At 41.9% G+C, this 19,847-nt stretch overlaps 1 protein-coding gene across 1 annotated transcript in view; it reads left to right on the forward strand.

Moving 5' to 3' along the window:
- Positions 1-272: 272 nt before the first annotated feature.
- Snap91 (synaptosome associated protein 91) overlaps positions 273-19,847 on the forward strand; it is a 116,461-nt gene continuing 96,886 nt past the window's right edge. Inside the window, exons 1-2 of the mRNA XM_051207773.1 lie at positions 273-421; positions 1,315-1,474. Of these exons, the coding sequence (XP_051063730.1) occupies positions 1,345-1,474 (130 nt within the window). The 5' untranslated portion in view covers positions 273-421; positions 1,315-1,344. The remainder of the gene's footprint in view (positions 422-1,314; positions 1,475-19,847) is intronic.

Below are 19,847 nucleotides of genomic sequence, written 5' to 3' on the forward strand. Positions count from 1 at the left end.
TGGAGGAAGAAGGGGCTGGGCTCTGTTGGCAGCACACGCCGTTGCCCTTGCCTTGGCCTTCACAGCCCTCTCTCCCTCGGGCCCACACCCGCGGCGATCCAGCGATCCGGGCGCATCCCGCAGCTGCCCTGCAGGTGTGCACGACGCGCGTGCATCGGGTCCGCACGGGGACGCGCGGGGGTGTGGGGCGCGCGCGAGGGGGCGAGCTGCGGAGCGGCGGCGCCCTGCCGTCCCACCCTCCCCTCCGCAGTCGCGGGCCGGGGACGCTCGCGTGAGGCACCCCCACCCTCGTATTTAAAGCCGCGGCTCCGAGGGGGCGGCGAGCAGGAGCGGAGGGGAGGGGGCCGCCGGCGCTCTGCAAAGGGCTGGCCCGGGTTCGTCGGCCGCCGTCACCTGACTCGTCGCAGGCGCTCCAGCTGAGGTGGGGGCGGGGATGGGGACGCAGCGCCGAGCGCTAGAGAGACGCGGCGGCGCTGGCGGAGGCGGCAGCGGGAGGGTACGGGCGCGGGGACCGCGGAACTGAGCCAGGGACCGGGCCGGGGCTGCGACCATCGCGGCCCGGGGAATCCGGGGCGGCGCGCGGCTGCAACAAGCCACTCCGCGCGGCGTCCGGGCTGGGGTGCTCTCGGGGCGGGGTGAGTACGCCGGGCTAAACAGGTCCTCTTCCCTGCGCTGGGGCCGGGGGATCCGAGGGATAATCCCCGGGCGCGGAGAAGGGCAGAGGCAGCCGGGTGACAGCTCGGTGGCGCGCTAGTGACCGGGCGGGGCCTGGGCTGTGGGCTCTCTGAGCTCCCAACCGAGAAGGGTGAGGCGCGTCTCGGCTCTGGGCGGCCCTGCTACGGGGATGGGGAGCGAGGGAGGACGAGCCGCTGCTACCGCCGCAGCCCCAGGACAGAAGGGAGGTGGCCGCGGCCCTGCGGGCTGCCGGGAGGGACACGCTGCGCCCCCCGACAGCGAGAGGTGCGCGCTCCTGGGCGCGGCGTCCGGAGTAACCCCAATGCGCACCGGGTCCGCACCACCGGATAGGGTTACGCGGACAGCGCTGATTGACAGAGGGCGAGGCCGGGATGTGGTGACCACTTCATGGTGTGGGGATGCGGGACAGTGGCACGACGCAAGGACTACCTTGCGGGTGGCTGACAGCCCTGGACCGCGATGGACCAGCAGGGCTTGGCGCGTCGCTGGTCCCAAGAGGCGGTGCCAGGGCGGGGTCGGCGGAGGAGAGAGCCTCCGTGCGGCGGGAGCAGGCAAGGCCGGGGCTCTCCAGCCTGGGCAGTGCGGGTGAAAGCGGGACCGTCTTTTAATTTCCTGCAGAAGAGGAGGCGGTAGAAGCGGCCGGTGAAGATGTCGGGCCAAACGCTCACGGATCGGATCGCCGCTGCTCAGTACAGCGTGACTGGCTCTGCTGTAGCCAGAGCCGTCTGCAAAGCAACCACTCATGAGGTGATGGGCCCCAAGAAGAAGCACCTGGACTGTAAGCATCCTTTTATATAAGTGGACCGTGCTCATGGCATAAGGGCCTCAAAGGCCAGCAGCATGGCCTTGGCTTTCTGTCATGCTGCCTGAAGCCTTGGGGACTGGCTTGCCCAGCGGGTCGCTCTGGCCTTGGAGGTGTCTCCAAGGGTAGGCCCTGAAACCTTGTCTATCGAGCCATTTTTTTCCTTCCGATGACCTCCAAGGTTCTAAAGGAGGAAACACACACACACACACACACACACACACACACACACACACACACACACACACACACACACACGCCTGCATAAAAATGTACACTTCGACTGTGTCCTTTTAGTCATCTTTTGTTTTTCTCCGCCCTCTGTTAGGTTAAGGGGAATGAAGGGTGCATGGTCAGAATGGAGAGAACACAAAAAGATGGATTCATGGATGGCCACACTTGTCACTATAATTTCTTAAGTGCATTTTGGATCATTGTAAAATCCTGTCTTTTCCTATGCTGCTGCTAAGGATTTGTGCGTGAGTGTGGGGGAGTGTGTGTGTGTCATATGTCACTACACTGAACTGAACAGGAATAAATCCAGGCTATTGAATGAGCAGCTCCCACTTTACAGATAATGCCGATTTCGTTCTAGACATCTTGGCATACGCCTTTGTCTTGCTCTCAAAAAATGATGGGTGGGATAACTGTTTAGGTCACAAAATGGTTGTATTCTCCGAATTAGAGGTGGTACAATGTTAAATGGAAAACAATGCTTAATACATAATATTTTCACATGGTTATTGGATGGAGAAAGCTTTATTCTGATTTGGGATCTATATATTTCTGAAGGTTTTCATGCAGTTAGTATAGTAAATCTTTCGCTGCTGCAGCGTGAATAGTGACATTTAGAAAGACTCTCACCTGCTTTGGGCAGTGAGGTATTCCCAAAGCTATCCCAGATAGTATTTTGCAGTTTCTGTCAGTCTGACCTGCTTAAAAATAGAGTCTTCTGTCCTTTCCTGATGTTCATTGCTAAAGGTCAGTGTTGGCATGAGAAACATGTTTGCCTGTGTTCATTTTCCCATCTCACTCCCTTGACCTCATTTTTTTTTTGTTAGTTTGTTGTTTTGGAGTTTTATGATTATATTTTACATTTTATTTTTCTTGCTTCAATTCTTCTGTCTCTTGTGTTACTGAGAATATAGCTACACCACCACCACCATCAGTTCCAACCCTATCTTTGCAGGACAAAGTTTGAGCAAGCTTGCAAATGGCCATTGTCAGAACTGTCACACAGCATTGAAGAATTTTCTGTCTAGAAGTTTGTCTGGGGGGAACACATTATTACTTCTTTCCTGAGGAAATGCATAACAAAATGTATCAATCACACTATTGTGGGTACTGGGTAAGAGAGGCTACCAGGGCCAGGATACCTAACAGGGCTAGGAATTATAAATTCATGACCAGCTCATTTTGCTGCAGCATGCTGAATCATTTAGCCATCTTTCCATCAGTTTCCCCAACTCTGGAAGGCTGACTCACATCTTAGTGGCTATGTCAACCTAGAAAATTCTCACGATGAAAACTGTGTAGGTTATGGATTTGCTGCCTTTGTGGTAGATCAGTGTATTGATGTATGTCAGAGAGCATTTTCAGGCTGGATCATTTCAAGAAGACATCAGTCAAATAAAGACTGAATTTCCCAAATCTCACCAGTTATCTTTATCGTATTGATCTGGAAACATCTCTTAAGAGGCTTGAAAGTAGGGTATTTCTAATACCCCAGCATATGTTAATGAGTAGAGTGCTTCAGAAGATTTGGATCATGGTAGAAGATTCCATGCTAAAAGAAATAACCAAACCAGGAACTTACTTTATACTATAAGAAGAATGATATGCTATACTTTCTTATGCTGGCTACTGAGCTTTCCAGTTAGGATAACAAATCCTGATTGCTTTTAAGCACTGCATTCAACTTCCATCTGTGGTTAGCAGTGTGCTCTGTTATGAAGTGGGAAGGCCGATTGGCTGAACTGGTCACATCTCCAAAACACTATCTTGCATTAGTGGTTGTATGTCAACTTCTCAACTCACATACACATTGTAGTCTCTCTACATGAAAAATTCTTAATTCTGTCCAGTTAAAAACTGAACCAAGCTGGTGAGTATGTTTAATGGCTTTTCTTTTTATTGTTTTATCTTTCCATTAAAACAAAAATCATCTTCCCCTTAATCTTAAACTTTGGGTGGACTTTGGAAAGTTGGGTATCATTCCTGCTAAAAGACTGTGTGGAAATTGCCTACTTAATTGTGTTACATGCTCAGAATTCTTCATTAAGTTCCTTTACAAAGTGGTGGGCTTTCTTAATAATTAAGAGACCAAGGGAAAGTAACATACCTATTGTAAAAGTGCAATATTCTTGTTATTAAGATGTGAATACATTACCTAAGTTTGGCCATAGACACTGAATCATCCAAGTAGTAGCTTAGTTTTGAAAACATTATATATTGATTAGGAGGAAGAGAACAACACAACTTGGTAGTCTGAAGAAAAAAATGTATTATTAGTTTTATTTGCACATTTTTAGTTTGGAATTTCTGTTGGAAAGTGATAGTAGAGTTTAGGATTATGTGATTTCCTAAAATATTGGATTAATTGGCCTCAGAATCTTCATGAAGTTAATATTTGATATTAGAGCTAGCTTAAAAACTAATATTTTTAGGTTAAGAAACAAAAAATTATTTTTGCTAATTATGGTGATTTATACAGTGTTGCTTACTAGCATATTATTTGCATGTTTGAAGAGATGAATTAACATTTGGGGCAGAATCTCATGGGGGATAGAGTCAATTTCCCACAGTTGGTTTTTCTGGGTTTCATTTCTTGTTTTTTTGTTTTTGTTTTTTTAACTAGTTTTGCTAGTTCTTGAACCCAGAGCATTGTGTATGCTGGGCAGGCATTTTACCACAGTTTGTATCCGTAGCCCAGAATTTCTTTTTTCCAGTAACAGTATCTTTCTTGAAGGGAATAACAGATTCACATAGTCAGTGTCAATGTATTAAATGTTAAAAAAAAAAGAATTATAGTCTATGTTTCAGTTTATCTAAACATTTCATTCTCCACCCTGCCAGCATCTAGTAATAATGTTGTACACATTTAGATTAAAGACTTTACCAGTACTAGTTTCTGGTTTACATGTGCAGCCTCACCTCACTTCCTTTGTAACTTCTTGTGTGTATTGGGTAACATATGAAATGCCTAGGACTTAACAGGCATCCATCTGTTTGTTTACCAATGTGTTAGATGGTAGTGGGTTTTCCTCCTCTGATTTGTGGTTAGCCTAAATGCTAGCCAAAGTCAAATAATAAGAAAAAAACTTAGTAGGCATCAAGTACTTAACCAAGTACTGCACCTGGGTTTAACAAAAATACAGAGTTGGTGCCAAGAACCATCCTCAGGGAGGAATTCAGAATGCATTGCAGCCTGGATGTAAGAGTCATTCAAATGGTTAATGCTGATGGATGATTTCTGTATGTGTCATGCAAAGTACCTGAATTAAAATAATCACCCTTCAAATGCATGACCATCAATAACATCAAGCCAAAGCTAATGGAGATCCCGTTGGCCTACCAGCAATCTTATTTTTCTCTCATTATTATTCCTGAAGAATTTTTAATACTGAGTTCATACCACAGAAAAATGATTCAAGTCCTGAATGTTGGAGAGATACTGGAATTTTATTAATCATTTTTTCTTCCAAATCTCCCAAACTAGTCTTTTTACTTATGTTAGGATGTATTTATATGCTTAGTATATCTGGCATGTATTTTGACTTATAGAAGTGCAGTTTGAGCCAGGCATGGTGGTGGATGTCTGTATTTTCAGCATTTAGAAGGTAGAAACAGAAGGAACGGGAGTTCAAGGTCATCCTGGCCTACATAACTAGCCAGCTGGGTCTACATCAGACCCTGTCTCTAAAGACTAAAAATCAAAAGAAGAGAGAGAAATTTAATCTTCACTAGTACAGTAGCTACTATGTTTGTACCAAATATATTATTTTACATATTGAAAGATGTGAAGAATTATGAAAAAAACTAGTATTATGCATGAAAGATACTGAGTATATTATGCAAATGTTTTAAAACTAAGACCCTGTGAGTTTTTGAACAGTCAAAAAGAGATGGGAAGAACACGTATCTGAAAAGCATTTAAATCTGGCTACAGTTTGTAGTATTGGAAGTCCTAGAGGAGGCCTGCACTGTTCTTAGCATTCCAGAAGGGGAGGAAAGACGCTAAGTGAGATTGAGTGGCTGCTGGAACAGAAGCAGAGACTCGAAGAGAGTCCTAGTTCTGGTTCACTGAGTTGCATGGACTTTGGGTCTGGTTAATGTCAGTGTGATACTTTGATTTCCAAGTTTAAAAAATAAAGTTTATTACAAAAAAATTTAAGGAGCCTTGGGTAATGGGGAGGAGTATGCTGTGCATCACCTAGTGGAATGGTAAGTTTTGTGTGTGTGAATTTAAAATTTTTTATTATTGGTGCTGGAGGTTGGACTCAGAGTCTCATGCATATTTAGCCCATGTTGGACCACTAAGCTGTATTCCCAGCCTTTAGAAACCCGACTCATATGTGCTTTCCAGTGACTTGAAAAATAGAAGAATATATATTAAGTAGGTAAGTTTATATCTTAATTAAAATATCAACATGCAACATTTTATAATAAAATCTGAAATTTTGGTACATTGCCACTTAAACTTTCGCTTGATGGCTGCTAAATACTTCTTTGTGATTTAGTCTATATATTAGGTTATTATTATCTTTGTTTTGGCTTTCCACAAAGATCCTTTAAAATCTTGCTTCCTCTTTCTAAATAGACCCCAGGTAGGTGACAGGGTGTTCTTCGGCACTTATCTTGGTTTCTGTAACTTGGTAAGGAAGGTCAGAAGTGACACAGGACCCTGTTCCTTGAAGACCACCATGAGTTCCTATTACAAAGCTGTATTTTGGTGACTCGGCTCCTGGGCCAGCAAGTTCGAATAGTCTTCAGAGAATCATAGTGCCTTTAAGTCATTGGGAAAGCCACACTTTTTTTTTTTTTTTTTTTTTTTTTTGCCATTAAAATATTTATGCTCATTTCTTTTCTCTTGTAAATTTCTTTTTCTTTGCCTAGAAACCTGTTTACTTGGGTTGTCTTGGAGGAATTTACATAATGTGGGTGGTCACGTGGAAACTGTTCTGCCCTGCTGTCAATTATACCCTGACCTGTGAGAAATGGGCTCTTGACTTGGGGCAGTAGGGTGAAAGCTCACCCTGAAACCCTGGCTTTGTTCAGCTGCTTTCTTACTATCCTCTCCTTTGTCCTACATGCCTGAGGACATCACCTCCTTGTGTAATGAGGTTTTCTCTGTTACACATGGTGAAGGTGGGCCTGTGTTGTAAAAGGTTGTGCAATGTGCTGTTCCAGCCCAGCCAGAGGCTGATGCTTCACCTACCCTCTGATATTTTGCCTTTTGGTCTGATCACTTGACTGTTGTCCTTCCGTAAGCACTTTTCAATTATACCTGCCCTCATTTATGTGTGACTTACTCTTCTGTCCTCAGAATCCTTCACCTCATATTCTGTTTTGTATATCTTTATTTGAATATATCTGTTTTAAATATCTTTATTTGAGCAAACGAAACCACCCTAGGCAGTGTCTCTGGACTTCACGGAGTTTTCTAGAAGCCAGCCTGTCAACCACGATTTATTTTCTGTGGCCAACTTTCTTGAAATAGTGACTGCAAAGATTCCTACCCCTCTTGGCATATCCCTTGGCTTCGTCTTTCATGCAGGCTTTTTTGGCATTGCGGTTGCATGCCCATCACCATCTCCTCAGTTGACCAAGCTGATGACCTGAGAGCTCTCTGACACACCAATAGTATGTCATAGTCAGATCCTAGTACCATCAGTGCGGAGGCGATAGTGGCTGTGGCTTAGCTGTTGGAAGCCTGAGGACACCTGGGGAGCATGTGTTTGCTTATCTGCCACTGCTGCTGCTTGACATTGGCACAGGTGCCATGGCTGCCACTCCCAGTACGGTTTAGTTTTTAACCTGTCTCTATGCCTTATATCAAGCTCTAACTTTCCCCCTTTTACAGTTTGGGAGTAATATTTGTTTTTGTGTTTTGTTTGTTTGTTTTTTTTTTTTTTTTTGTAATGAAAGAAATTTAAGAAAATTTTAAGACTACTGAGTTGTATGCCATTATTATCCAAGTTTTACTGCTACCGTAGTTTTAACCGCATTAGCTATTTGGTGGAGACAGTGTATGGGTAGTCATCACCACTTTGTATTGGATTTCGTTGTAGCCCCCTGAGGCTTCTTCAGTAAAGAGAATTATTTCCTTCATGGTTTTGAGAGATGGTCTGAACAACTCGAGAATAACAGTTTCTATGTCAAATAATCGTTCCCTCGTTTGGCTTCCATTGTTAGCTCTTAAGAATCCGCTGCCCCACCTGCTTTTAAATGATCACCTGTTTTGTGGCTGCTTTAAAAATCTTCAACTGTCATGACCTTCCTTAGAATGAGGGTGTAGATGTGGCTTCCTTATTATCTGTCCTGTTGAAACTGAATTGGCTTTCCTGAACTGAGAGCATCTCTCATTAATTCTAAAAAATTCTCAGTCGTTCTGTTATCACTGATTACTGCCTATACCCTTTCTATCTCTGACCTTCCAATGTGACTAGATATAGTAGTGTATTATATCCTTTCATGTCTAAATATGCTTGTCATAGTTTCCAGTACTTTCCTGTTCAGCATACTTCGTTTTTGAGATTCTATTTATTGTCTCTTTAGCTTTGTCATAAAGCTTTTGTTCACCCTCAGTTTTAACTTATTATTTTTTTTAAGTTTAAGTTTTTCAGATTTGCTCTTTTGGGGATGGCATATGTTCCTTGCTCATCATTTTGGATCTCCTTTTTAAAAAATTTTTTCCCATTTTTAATCAAACTAATTTTATCTTCCATTTTACATGGATCTGTTACACGAGGCCCTGCTTCTGTCTAGAGTAGCCTGAGCCTGAGCCTCTTGGCGTTTTCTCAGATGTTTCCTAATTTTAGCTTTGGGGTTGTGTTGTCTAGGTCTCCATTGGTGAGAATCCCTGAGAACCTGGTTTCGCCTAGATGGGCTTTGTGCTTGCTTCTTCAAAGACCCACGGGTGTCCCACCCAGGATTGATTTCTGCTTTCCCATCCAATACAGATCCATGTTCATGATTTTCATCCACATGTAAAAATCCAAAATCTCAGAAAACTAAAACTGCTTTTGTAAATCTTTAGTGGCAAAAGTTGACCTGCTAGTCTTGATACCACCTACCCTGAAGTATGTGTGTTCAACTACAGAAATGTTGTTATTATAACGGCGTTTTCTGGATTATAGCAGGGTGTTAGAGTGTGGTGTATCTCAAGCCTTTGCTGAACCTGAAAAATTGTGTAATCAGAGATACATGGCTCCAAGGGCCCGAGATTTTAATCCCAAACTTGAGAAGGGGAAAGCTGTGGTTACAAATGCCCCAGAGATTTTCGTCTCATCCACCACGAGATTGGCCTTAATGTGACACATTTTATTGTTCCCCTTTGCTAAAGGGCTTTCTTTTCGTGCATGTTAATTTTACTAAAGGTGCAGCACTGGAATGTGGGCACCTTATATGTGGGTCTTTGTTTCTTAGTCCCAGGGAGTGGTCATGTGTTGCCCACCGGGCTGTTAAATGATGGCACCGGAAGGTCATTCCGTTTCAGCACATGCTTTCCTTTACTTCAGTGTTGCCCTGTCTTATGGTTTTCCGAGATCACTCTGCGACGTGGTCCTGGGGGTTCACCTTCATTACCTTATGAGGAAGCCAGAGGTGAGAGAGAGGGAGGACTCCTTTTCTTGGTAGTCCCCCTGTACAGTAGGAATGAGCCCCACCTGTCTTCCTCTTGTTCTCAGTTCCCCTCCCTTGAGTGCACTCTTGAACTGTGGTTTCATTCACTGAAAGCACCATACACTGCATTACTCTGATGCACATGTTGCTTCTGTAGTTTTTAAATCGTTTCTAACCCCCAGCTTGGGCGTGCCTGCTCAGAGCTGAGATGGCTCCCTGTGCATCCCAGAACTGTCGTGGACTTCTGTGTAGGTTTTTCACCCTGGTTGGAGTCTCCTCCAGGCTCCTCTGACACCAGACACAGAGTGAGGACTAGTTTGGGGATTTAAATACTAACAGGGTGACTATCTTTGTTACACACTTCATTCTTCCCCAACTTTAGGCCTTCCCCCTATGCTTTCTGTATAAAGACCTTGCTTTTACTTAATAGTGCTCAGAAGAGCAAGGAGCTAAACTTTATTGGTTAAACGACCATAAAATCAGTTTAAAATGAGACTTTTCAGAAAATCAGTTTTAAAAACCCATTATATTGCTTCATGTAAATAGTTAATATTTATCCCTGTTAGCCTCTTTCTAGTTGCGTTCTTGGGATATGGTAAAAATTATATTTTGGCAGATGTATATGGTGTATGCTTTTAATCCAAGTGTTCTGGAGACTGAGGCAGGGGGATAATGAGTTTGAGGAGGTCACACTGAACTACACAGAGAGGCCATGTCTCAAGGAACCATAAATCAAAGGGTTGGGTAGAATCATAACTTTGGCAAGAAACCTATAATTAATGGTCAGGAGTTGTAAATTGGAAAAACATTACATTTGAATCATGTCTATAATCTTTTGGCAATATTTGAAGTGTATGTGTACTTCCTTTGGTATATTTCTTTCATGATTAATAATTAGGAATTAATAGTACAGAAAGTTCTTCAGCATTCTCTGCATGTAATGTCCACTTTTACTTTCTTTATGTCAGTCACAGTTGGGCATCACTCTTCAATGACTGTTTTATAATTTATGAGTATATACTTTGTACATGGGAAAGTTCAAAACAATAAAAAAAAATAAAATAGCCACAAGCTCTCAATTTACTTTGAAACTGTATTAATAATACTATTTGTAAAAGGAGGTTTTACTCTTTTATCTCTTTTGGCTTTTTAAAGGGCTCGCCCCCCAGCTCCCAAATAAATCACACAGGTAGGCTTATTCTTAGTTATGAGTGCCCGGCCTTAGCTTGGCTTTTCTTAAATTAAATCTTCTGCCTTTCTCTCTGGGCTTTTATATTTTTATTTCTGTATACCTTACTTTCCTTCTTACTCCATGGGTGGCCAGCCTGCTGGCCCCTGTGGTCTCCCTCTCCTTGTTCTCCTGTTGTTTATTCTGTCTGCCTGCCAGCCCCTGGTATACTTGCTATCGGCCGTTCGGCTCTTTATTAAACCATCAGGTGTTTCAGACAAAGAAACGCAGCTTCACGGAGTTAACCAAGTGCACCATAAGCAAAAGTCACACACCTGAAAATAGTACTCTACACAACCCTTCACTAACACAGTGACAATTCCCATTCACGATTTGGAAGACAATTTGGAAGATGGGGATGGAGATGAAGTTCAGTGGCTGGTATGCACAGGTGCTGGGTTTGATCACCAGTAATGCAAAAGGAAAATAAAGGAAGGAAAGAAATGTGTGACGTGAAGGATTTAGGAAAGCAATGAGGAATAGGAGATAAATTTAACTTAAAATAGTATTCTTTTACCTTCCAAAAGAGAACAATAAATGTCAGAGTATTTATTTGGTTTTCAACCACCTAGTTGGAGAAATTAGAAGTTACTTTCAGTCTTAAGGCTGAGTATTTATTTAGCATAATATCATTATTTATTCATCTAATAAATATTTACCAAATGTCAGGAATTGTTCTAGGAGGTAGGGATACCATGGAGAATAAGTTGTAGCCTGTGGCATCAAGGGAGCTAGCAGCTTAGTAGGGGAGACAGAAAACGAAAGACCTAATTACCAGTGATTCCAGAAGCATTAAGGCTTAGCAGGGAAAGAAAGACCACAGTGGAGGTGCATTATAAAAATGGTGTTTAAGGCCAGACCCAGGGATCAAAGGGACTCACATGGGTGAGGTGAAGACAAAGGCTGCTTGCTGCTCAGAGGAGAGTGGCTCCTGCAGAGAAGGCAGGCCTTAGGGACTCAAGCTGACAGCTGCTGGAAGGCTGATAGTGTAAGAGGTCAGATTGTGTAAAACATGGCCTCTGAACCGATGCACCCTATCATTCTGATAGTATAAAACATGGCCTCTGAACTTATACCCCTCCTTCAGCAGGACGAGCAAGGTTAGACAGAACCTTAGGCATCTCCAGACTCCCAGTTTTCAGAGTCCCAGAGGCAAAATCACACATTCTCTGTGTGTTGATACTGGTAATTCTTACTGTCTTGAGCAACTAACTGCTCCAGCTGTCACTGCTTTGTTAGCCTCATTCTGATTGTTAGATGATGCTGGAGAACCTCAGCTGCATCTCATGATTATCCAGGTTAGAATCAAAGTATACAGCTTGCAGCTGTTCTAGCTTCTAGCTAGACAGTCCAGTAGACTATGGCTTAATGTAGTTGTGTTGTGTTCTGATTCTTAGCCCATCAAAGTTGTACTTGTTTGTAACCCCTTCCTTAAGTACTTTGACATATAATGTTCTGTTTTTTTTTTTTTTCAACCCTTGTGTGAACATGAGTGTGCCTATGGAAGGCTCCACAGGGACCTGCTTGAAGTCTTCAGTAGTGAGAAGGCTTAACCAACTGTTTAACCCTTCAATCAGCCCTCTGCTCTGTTGATATTTACTTGTTCTTTTTAGTAATAGTTCTCACTGTTTTCCAAATGAGACCTTTAATTTTTACCTGTCTTTTTCACAATGTTTTATGATTGTATAGTTTATAATATATCTTAATATAGCTATGCTGCCATGGCATTGTACCATGCCAAAGAGATCTCTGTCTCTCTGTATCTCTGTCTCTCTCACACACACTTCATTCAGCTAGCCATTGATTTGTAAATTGTACTCATAATTTTACAATCTAATTGTACTCATAATTTTATAACCTAATTGAACTCATCATTTTATATTATGAATTGAGAGAAGTGTCTCCACTTCAGCTCAGCCTTGCCTACTCAGATGGGGAAAAAGAGCCCGAGTTGAGTACTTGATGAGTTGAAGTATAAATTAGTTTACATATTTGGGAGGGTATGCTGTCAATATCAGTTGAAACCCCTGAAAACTTTGAACTAGTAATCTGCCTTTTACAGAGTTTTATCTTGAAAAAAAAATAGAGAAAACTATATACTCATGAATGAATGTTACATTGTTGTATATAGTCATTAGTACTTTATTAAAAGCAGTGATGTCTTCAGATAGATACCAGGGAACCTCAAAAATGAAAAGTTAAAGTATATTTGTCTTAGAAATTAAAACATGAAGAGGGTCGATTTTATATGTACAAATGTGCCAGTGACACATATTTCTGTAAGACTAGACACCAGCATGTTGTCTGTAGATTGAAGGACTTGTGTTTTCTACTTTGTACCTTGTCAATGATGACTGCTTTGTTTCTATGTTAGAGGAATATGGCTAGGGCAAGAGGAGGACCTTTAGTTTTTATAACCACTATGAGGAAAGGGCATGGATGGAGCCTGCCCCTCTAGCGCTGACCCAGGGTTCTTTTACCACCTCGGTTTCTGTTTCTTTTCTACATAAAATTAGTGATTCAAACTTCATTTTGAAGAACAGCTTTCTCGGAGAGTCTGGGAGTGCAGTTTGCTACCATTACAGTCTCACTGAGAAATTAGCTTTCTTCCTATAGCTAGAATTTGACAAAAATCATAGAGAACAATTGATTTCTTGGGTTACTCCATGTCCACGGCACAGCACCATGTGTCTAGTTTACTTTCTGTTGCTGTGATAGATATCATGACCAAACGCAATTTGGAAGTGAAAGGGTTTATTTCATCTTATTGCTTATCATTCTTCATGAAGAAAACTCAGGGTAGTAGCGCAAGACAGGGACAAGGACTCAGAAGCTATGGAGGAATGCTGCTTCCTGGACTGCCCCCTGAGGGTGGCTCAACTTGCCTTTTTATGAAACCCAAGACTACCTGGCCAGGAGTGGCACCACCTTTGGTGGGTTGGGTCCTCCCCCATCAGTCATCAATTAAGACTTGCCTAGTCTTAGGGAGGCATTTTCTCAATTGAGGTTCCCTCTTCCCTGATGTCCTTAGCTTGTGTCAAGTTGACAAAAATCTAAACAACACACTGTGATTGTCAAGCTCAACCAGAACTAACCTTCTTGGGATCAGTCCCAAGAGCTGGGGACCAGGTACAAATTTTCCTTCTGACTCCTGCTGCAGCCTTCTGTGGATGGCACTTTTCAATCTCTTACCTAGGGCTTTGGAGTCCTCCATTGAAGCCTAGCTAATGAGGAAGACAGGAAAGGAAATATTCCAAGATAGGAGGAGGCCTAGGTACCATTCATTGGCAAGAACTCAGCCAGTGGCCTCAAAAAAGTTAGAGGATGTGAAAAGCTGTGAGTGCAGGAGAAGGAAATAGCTTGTGAAGAGAGGACATTGACCCCACCATGCTCATGGAAAAGACATTGGACATACTTCTCTTATGCCTGTGGGATCTCGGGAGTTCTTACTACCCTTAGATGACACTTACTCAGTTAAGCATTAACGAATGCAATTGAAGTTATTTTGAAAAAGAAAAAGGCTGTTTTGAGTTTTGCATTTAAAATTGGAACTTTCTCAGGGGAACAAGTCTGGTAGTTATCTTAAAATATAAACAATGCAAAGTGTTTTCTTTGAACCTCTTCTTGGGTACCTATGTGGATGTCATTTCCTTCTAAATTTAAAATTCATCTTGATTCACTTTTTTTTCTTTTTCTTTCTTTCTTTCTTTTGTTTTTGTTTTGTTTTGTTTTTCCAGACAGGGTTTCTCTGTATTGCTTTGGAGCCTGTCCTGGAACTTGTTCTGTAGACCAGGCTGGCCTCGAACTCACAGAGATCTGCCTGCCTCTGATTCCCTAGAGCTGGCATGCGCCAGCAACGCCCAGCTTGATTCACTTTTTAATGTAAGATATAGTGGCACTCTTTCTCTTTCCATAAAACTTAGGTGAAAGGAAAAAAAAAAAAAAAAGAGGGAAGTGGACCTGATGTGAGCACAGCTGGGTGTGGCAGGTGGCAAATAGAAGCACAGCTGACGCCTTCCTCATAAAGACCCTGTGAGATCAGTGTCCTTTCCCCAATTCCCCAAGCTTGCAGAGGAGGGGACGAAGGGGTCCTAGGAAGTTACAGGGCTCATCAAGCACCTGGCTCTGCTGGGGAGGACAGAGGTTGGGATTTCTTCCCACGTTCTATGGAAAGACTCATGTTTCTTTTCCAACCTTCGCATGTCATCTCTTGCTTACCTGTCCATTGATGTAAGAATAATACAAGGCAGAAACAGAGAAGATACCACATGATTATTTTAAGGCAATTCAGTAGCTATTTCATTGCAGGGATAAACCCCTGGGAAACCTATCTTTGGATAAGAGTAGGGGGAAAATGAAGGGTGTACAATCAGATGACTGCCCTAAGCCCATTTACTCCTTGTCAGTGTGTCTTTTGTAGGTTTGTATGAAGCCATTTATTTCAACACACTCTTTAAGTAGCCCCATTGGGAGGGGTGACAAACACAGCTTCTGTCAACAGATGACCCAGGCTAACCCTGACTCTGTTGCCTTCTGGCTCTGATCTTAGCCAGATACATTGAATTTCGAAGTTCTCAGCCTTCTCTTTGCCAGGGAATCCTGAAGTTAAGGTAACAATGAAAGGAATATGTTTGCTAAAAACAGTGACAACAACCAACCCAAGTCACTCAACAAATGATTCTTAGTAGAGGAAAAGGCTGAGGCACAGCAAACAGCGATGGATTTGTTAAAGAATGACCTGGCTTCAGCTGCTCTGGGATTTTCTGTGGCATCTGCTTGAGAAATGAGGTGTTTGGTTTCTTGTGTTTTGTTTTTGTTTGTTGTTGTTTTTAATGAAAGGGACAAAAAGGCAATTAAGGCTCCATTGTATTTTCATATGGTTTGGGCCAGTGACATAAGCTAGCACTAATTAATAGGCTATAAATGTAACATGTTCAGTCATAAAATCAAATACAAAAGCCTGGAATATGCATTATGGTTTGCTTTGTTACTGTAGATTTCCAAGTCTCAGTGGTGTGGTTTTAGAGTTGCTCCCCCTTTCAATATTATTTTAAACTTTTCAAATAAGCTTTTAACAAAAGAGTGATTGGTTATTTAAGAAAAATAGCAGGAATTGACCACTGAAATGTTTAAGACACCTGGGAAAGAGAAGAGCAAACCATGATGTGGCCTTATCATTAGGGCCAGTTGTTCGGAGTTCTCATTTTACACTGTTGCCCAGGTATCAAGACATAAAGAAAATGGAGGGACATTAAATTACTATTTTGATGAAGTACTGATATAGTGCCATTAAGAAAGACTTAAAACTATTTGGAAAATGAGCTGACCTAATAGTGAAAAATAATTTTTAACATGATCAATAGCAACAATGAAGATCATTATCTGTGTTTTGTATACTTAAAGGGAAATATGCTTGGACAATATTGACAGGTTTGGACACTGACAGAGGCAGTCAGAAATGAGTAGAAATTAGACATAATAGCAGATAAACAACCTAAAGGACACTGATGATTCTTGTTTAGATGGAAGATGTTCTGGAAGCCTGTTAGTCGAATCATTTAAAACTTCACATTTAAGAAATTAATTCTTGCAGTCAGTAAGTGTTGTTATGGTTAAAAACTGACAGCATGATACCCTAATTGACCAAGAACAATATAACTTTTGGGAGGTTAAAGTTGTAAGTTCATCTTAATTGTGGGCTCTCCTATTTTTTAAAAAGGAGTTTTATTTTTAATTGTGTATACTTTTGTGCCTTTGTGCAGGTATGTGCACTTGTGTGCAGGTGTCCATGCAGGTCAGAAGAGGGCTTCAGATCCCCTGGAGCTAGAGTTATAGGTGATTGTGAGCTGCCCAGTATGGATACTGGGAAACCAAACTCAGTCCTCTGCAAAAGCAGTAAGCGCTTTGAACCACTGAGACATTTTTCCAGCACCCATTTTGATATTTTTTTTTAAATTTCTTAAAATTGTTACATGTAGTCAGCCTCTGTTTAAAAGTGTGAAGGAAGGTGAAATCTTTGACTTGAGACTATTTGTTTTTAGTTGAACTTTTAATCTTAAAGGCCCAAGAATTAGTAGTAGTAGACAGAGTATTAGAGCTGAAAATGCATTAACAAATTGAACATTAGCAATCTTTCCATTGTGGTCTGACTCATTTTATTTACAGACACACATATGATATCTTGGTTGTATTATTTTAAATGACATTATATTATAGCACAAATATTTTTTATGTTAAAGTTCTTAGAAATCTATTTTTTAAATTTACTTAGTGTTTTTTTTCTAGTCTTTCTGCTTTCCAAACATTTTTCTTTGTGTGTGTGTGCTTGACATTTTTTTATTTAATTTTTTTCATTTTGTATACCAACTTCAGTTTCCCTTCCTTCCCCTTCTCTCACCCTCCTATCTCCCCCCTTTCCACTCCCATCCACTCCACAGAGGGGGTAAGGCCTTCCTTGGGGTGTCAACAAAGTCTGGTATACCAAGTTGAGGCAGGACCAAGCCCCTCCTCCCTGTATCAAGGCTAAGTAAAGTATCCTACCATAGGGAATGTGCTCCAAAAAGCCAGTTCATGCACCTGGGATAGGTCATGGTCCCACTGGCAGTGGCCCTTCCAACAGATCAAGCAATATAACTGTCACCCACATTCAGAGGGCCTAGTTTGGTTCCATGCAGGTTCCTTGGCTTTCAGTCCATAGTCTATGAGGTCCCACTAACTCGGTTCAGCTGTCTCTGAGGTTTTCCCTATCACGATCTTTAGCCCCGCCCCCCTGTTCATATGATCCCTCCTCCCATTCTTCAACTGAACTTCAGGAGCTCAGCCCAGTACTTGGCTGTGGGTCACTGAATCCCAGAAATCCACAAAGATGACCCCAGCTAGCAATAGGGGAGAGAGTGTCTGAACTGGCCTTCCCCTGTAATCAGATGGGTGACTACCCAAATTGTCATCATAGAACCTATATCCAGTAACTAATGGAAGCAGATACAGTGACCCACAGAAATCTAATTTTTATTTTATGTAAAAATTCTTAAACATTAGTCCCTTTTCCCGTAATAATTTAATACTTACTTTGGGGCTGCTAGTTATACATGGGAGCCACAGTAACTCTCTTTTTCATTTATACATATAGCAGAAGAGGTAAGGTTGAAGGGCATGGGATAAACATGTAGGCAGGGAATGTTGAGAGGCATTTGCCTTTCACGCCTCTGCTCTTCCTATTTTGAAACTTACTCCTATGGAGATGTAGGGGGATTTAGTATGGCAGCCTTCTCTTTTCTGAAAGGTATGTTTGCAACTAACCAAGTAGAGCCCTTATTTGATGTATCTATTGCATGGGTAGAATCGGGTTCTTCATTATTAATGTGCAACTGAGCCGCATAGTGTTCTCTTAGACCTACAAACCTTGTACAAGCGCTTCCTAACTAATCTGGAAGTCTCTGGAGTTAGACAGCCCAGAGTACAAGGCTTTCAGAGTTGTACTGAGGGAGAGGAGCTTCACAGTGGTAATCAAGGAGTCCTTGGAAAATTATGTCAGCTGCTCAAATATGCTTTCATGGCCATAATCAGTAGGAAAGCTCTCAATTTATGATTTTTTCCCTTTATTCTTGTGTTTCAGGAATGTACTTGAGATCATTTCTTTCATATTAAAATAATTGCAAAGATAATTTTAGTTGAGAGTTGAAACAGGTTAGAAAAGAAGATCCGTTGAAATCTTTTAAAATATAAAATGAGGATAAAGTAAATGAGATACTGAAAGAAAGAAAAAGAAAATAAGAAGTCAGTGCTACTAATGGTAGGAAACTAGGTAAAACTTTCTACCATTCCCCAAAAGTAGAGTATTAAATGTGAAATTAGAATAAGACAGAAAAGAAAGGGCTGGATGGCCTAGGGAAAAGATGTCACATGGACTGATAGAAACTAATGGTGTGAGCACCACATCCCTTGTTGCTTTTTGCTTTTGTTTTGTTTTGTTTGTTTTTTGTTGTGGTGGTGGTTCTTTCTGTTTTTGTTTAGAGATTGGGTCTCACTGTATAACCCTGAGTATCCTGGAAGTTGCTTGCTATGTATATCAGGCTTGCCTTGAACCAAAGAGACTGCCCTGCCTTTCCCCTCCTAAGTGCTGGAATTAAGGAAATATGCTGCCACACCAAGCCATCTTTAATATTTGAGGAGTGATGTCAAGGATTGCTTAGTGAATTCTCACTGGCTCCTTTCTTTTCTCCTTTGCCTTCTCTGATATTTGTATGGAGGTCTCAAATTATAGGGAGTTCTATCCTTCCTGGAGAGTGTTCTCTAAGCTACCAAAAATGTTTATCTCAATTATTTTGGTTTCCATTTTTAGGGCTTTTTTTGTGCTTACTGGCTTTTAAAAGCAGTCTATCATTTGTTGCCATACTGAATACAAGAAATATGTCACAAGGATCATCTATCATTATGTTATTAAACATTTTTATTGGAGGCCAAAGAATATTATATTAGGCTTTGGTTTCCTTGAAACATTTATGGTTCTAGAATTTGGAAAGTGATCATAACATGAAGTCTCTATTCTAAGGCATTTGTTGGCACATGGAGAGCTGCTCTATACAGTGTCGTGTTTTAGAACTCAATACTCCAATAGAAAGGAAAGGTTGATAGGAGCCTGATGGCTTCCGTGCTGGCAGGCCATCTCCCTGCTGCCCTTTCTTTGGGTGGCCCTAAATGTCCTTGTCTCTTGTTGCAGCCAGGGTGTGAGGTAGTGTAAGCTCCACTCTGGTCCCTAATGGGGAAGATGAAAGATCTAGGAGCTAGACTCCTGCACTGCCTCTGGTCAACAAAGAAAGTCCTCAAAGGGCCGGTCAGCAGAAGAGCCTCTGAAGCAACACTTGAGGAAACATTTCTGGAAAACAAGACACATCAGAATCTGCTGAGAGACAATAGAACAGGACTATAGACAAATCAGTCACGGCTTATTCCTCACGAAGCAGTAGAGGTGTGTCGGATACATTATGAGGAGAGAATGGACAGTTTTGTCTAACGGGAGTTAACAAAGGCTTTTCAGTGGTATGTGTGGGTGAGCATTAAGATGCAGATGAAGTTTGGTGGGCAAGGAAGTACACCTGGCTCTGGTGTGTTTAATGTATGGGGAAAAAAGGGGGCTTCTAAAGCTGTGAGAAAACTGTCGCGAAGGCCATTCCTTTTGTTTGAAAGAGATGTGACAGGCCAGGGCTTTAGTCTGGAGAGTTCCATTGTTGGATTTATAGAATTAGGATCAGAAGTTCTATAGACTTAGCACATTAGAGA

Source organism: Phodopus roborovskii, unplaced genomic scaffold (genome assembly GCF_943737965.1).
Source record: "Phodopus roborovskii unplaced genomic scaffold, PHOROB, whole genome shotgun sequence".
Classification (NCBI taxonomy): domain Eukaryota; kingdom Metazoa; phylum Chordata; class Mammalia; order Rodentia; family Cricetidae; genus Phodopus; species Phodopus roborovskii.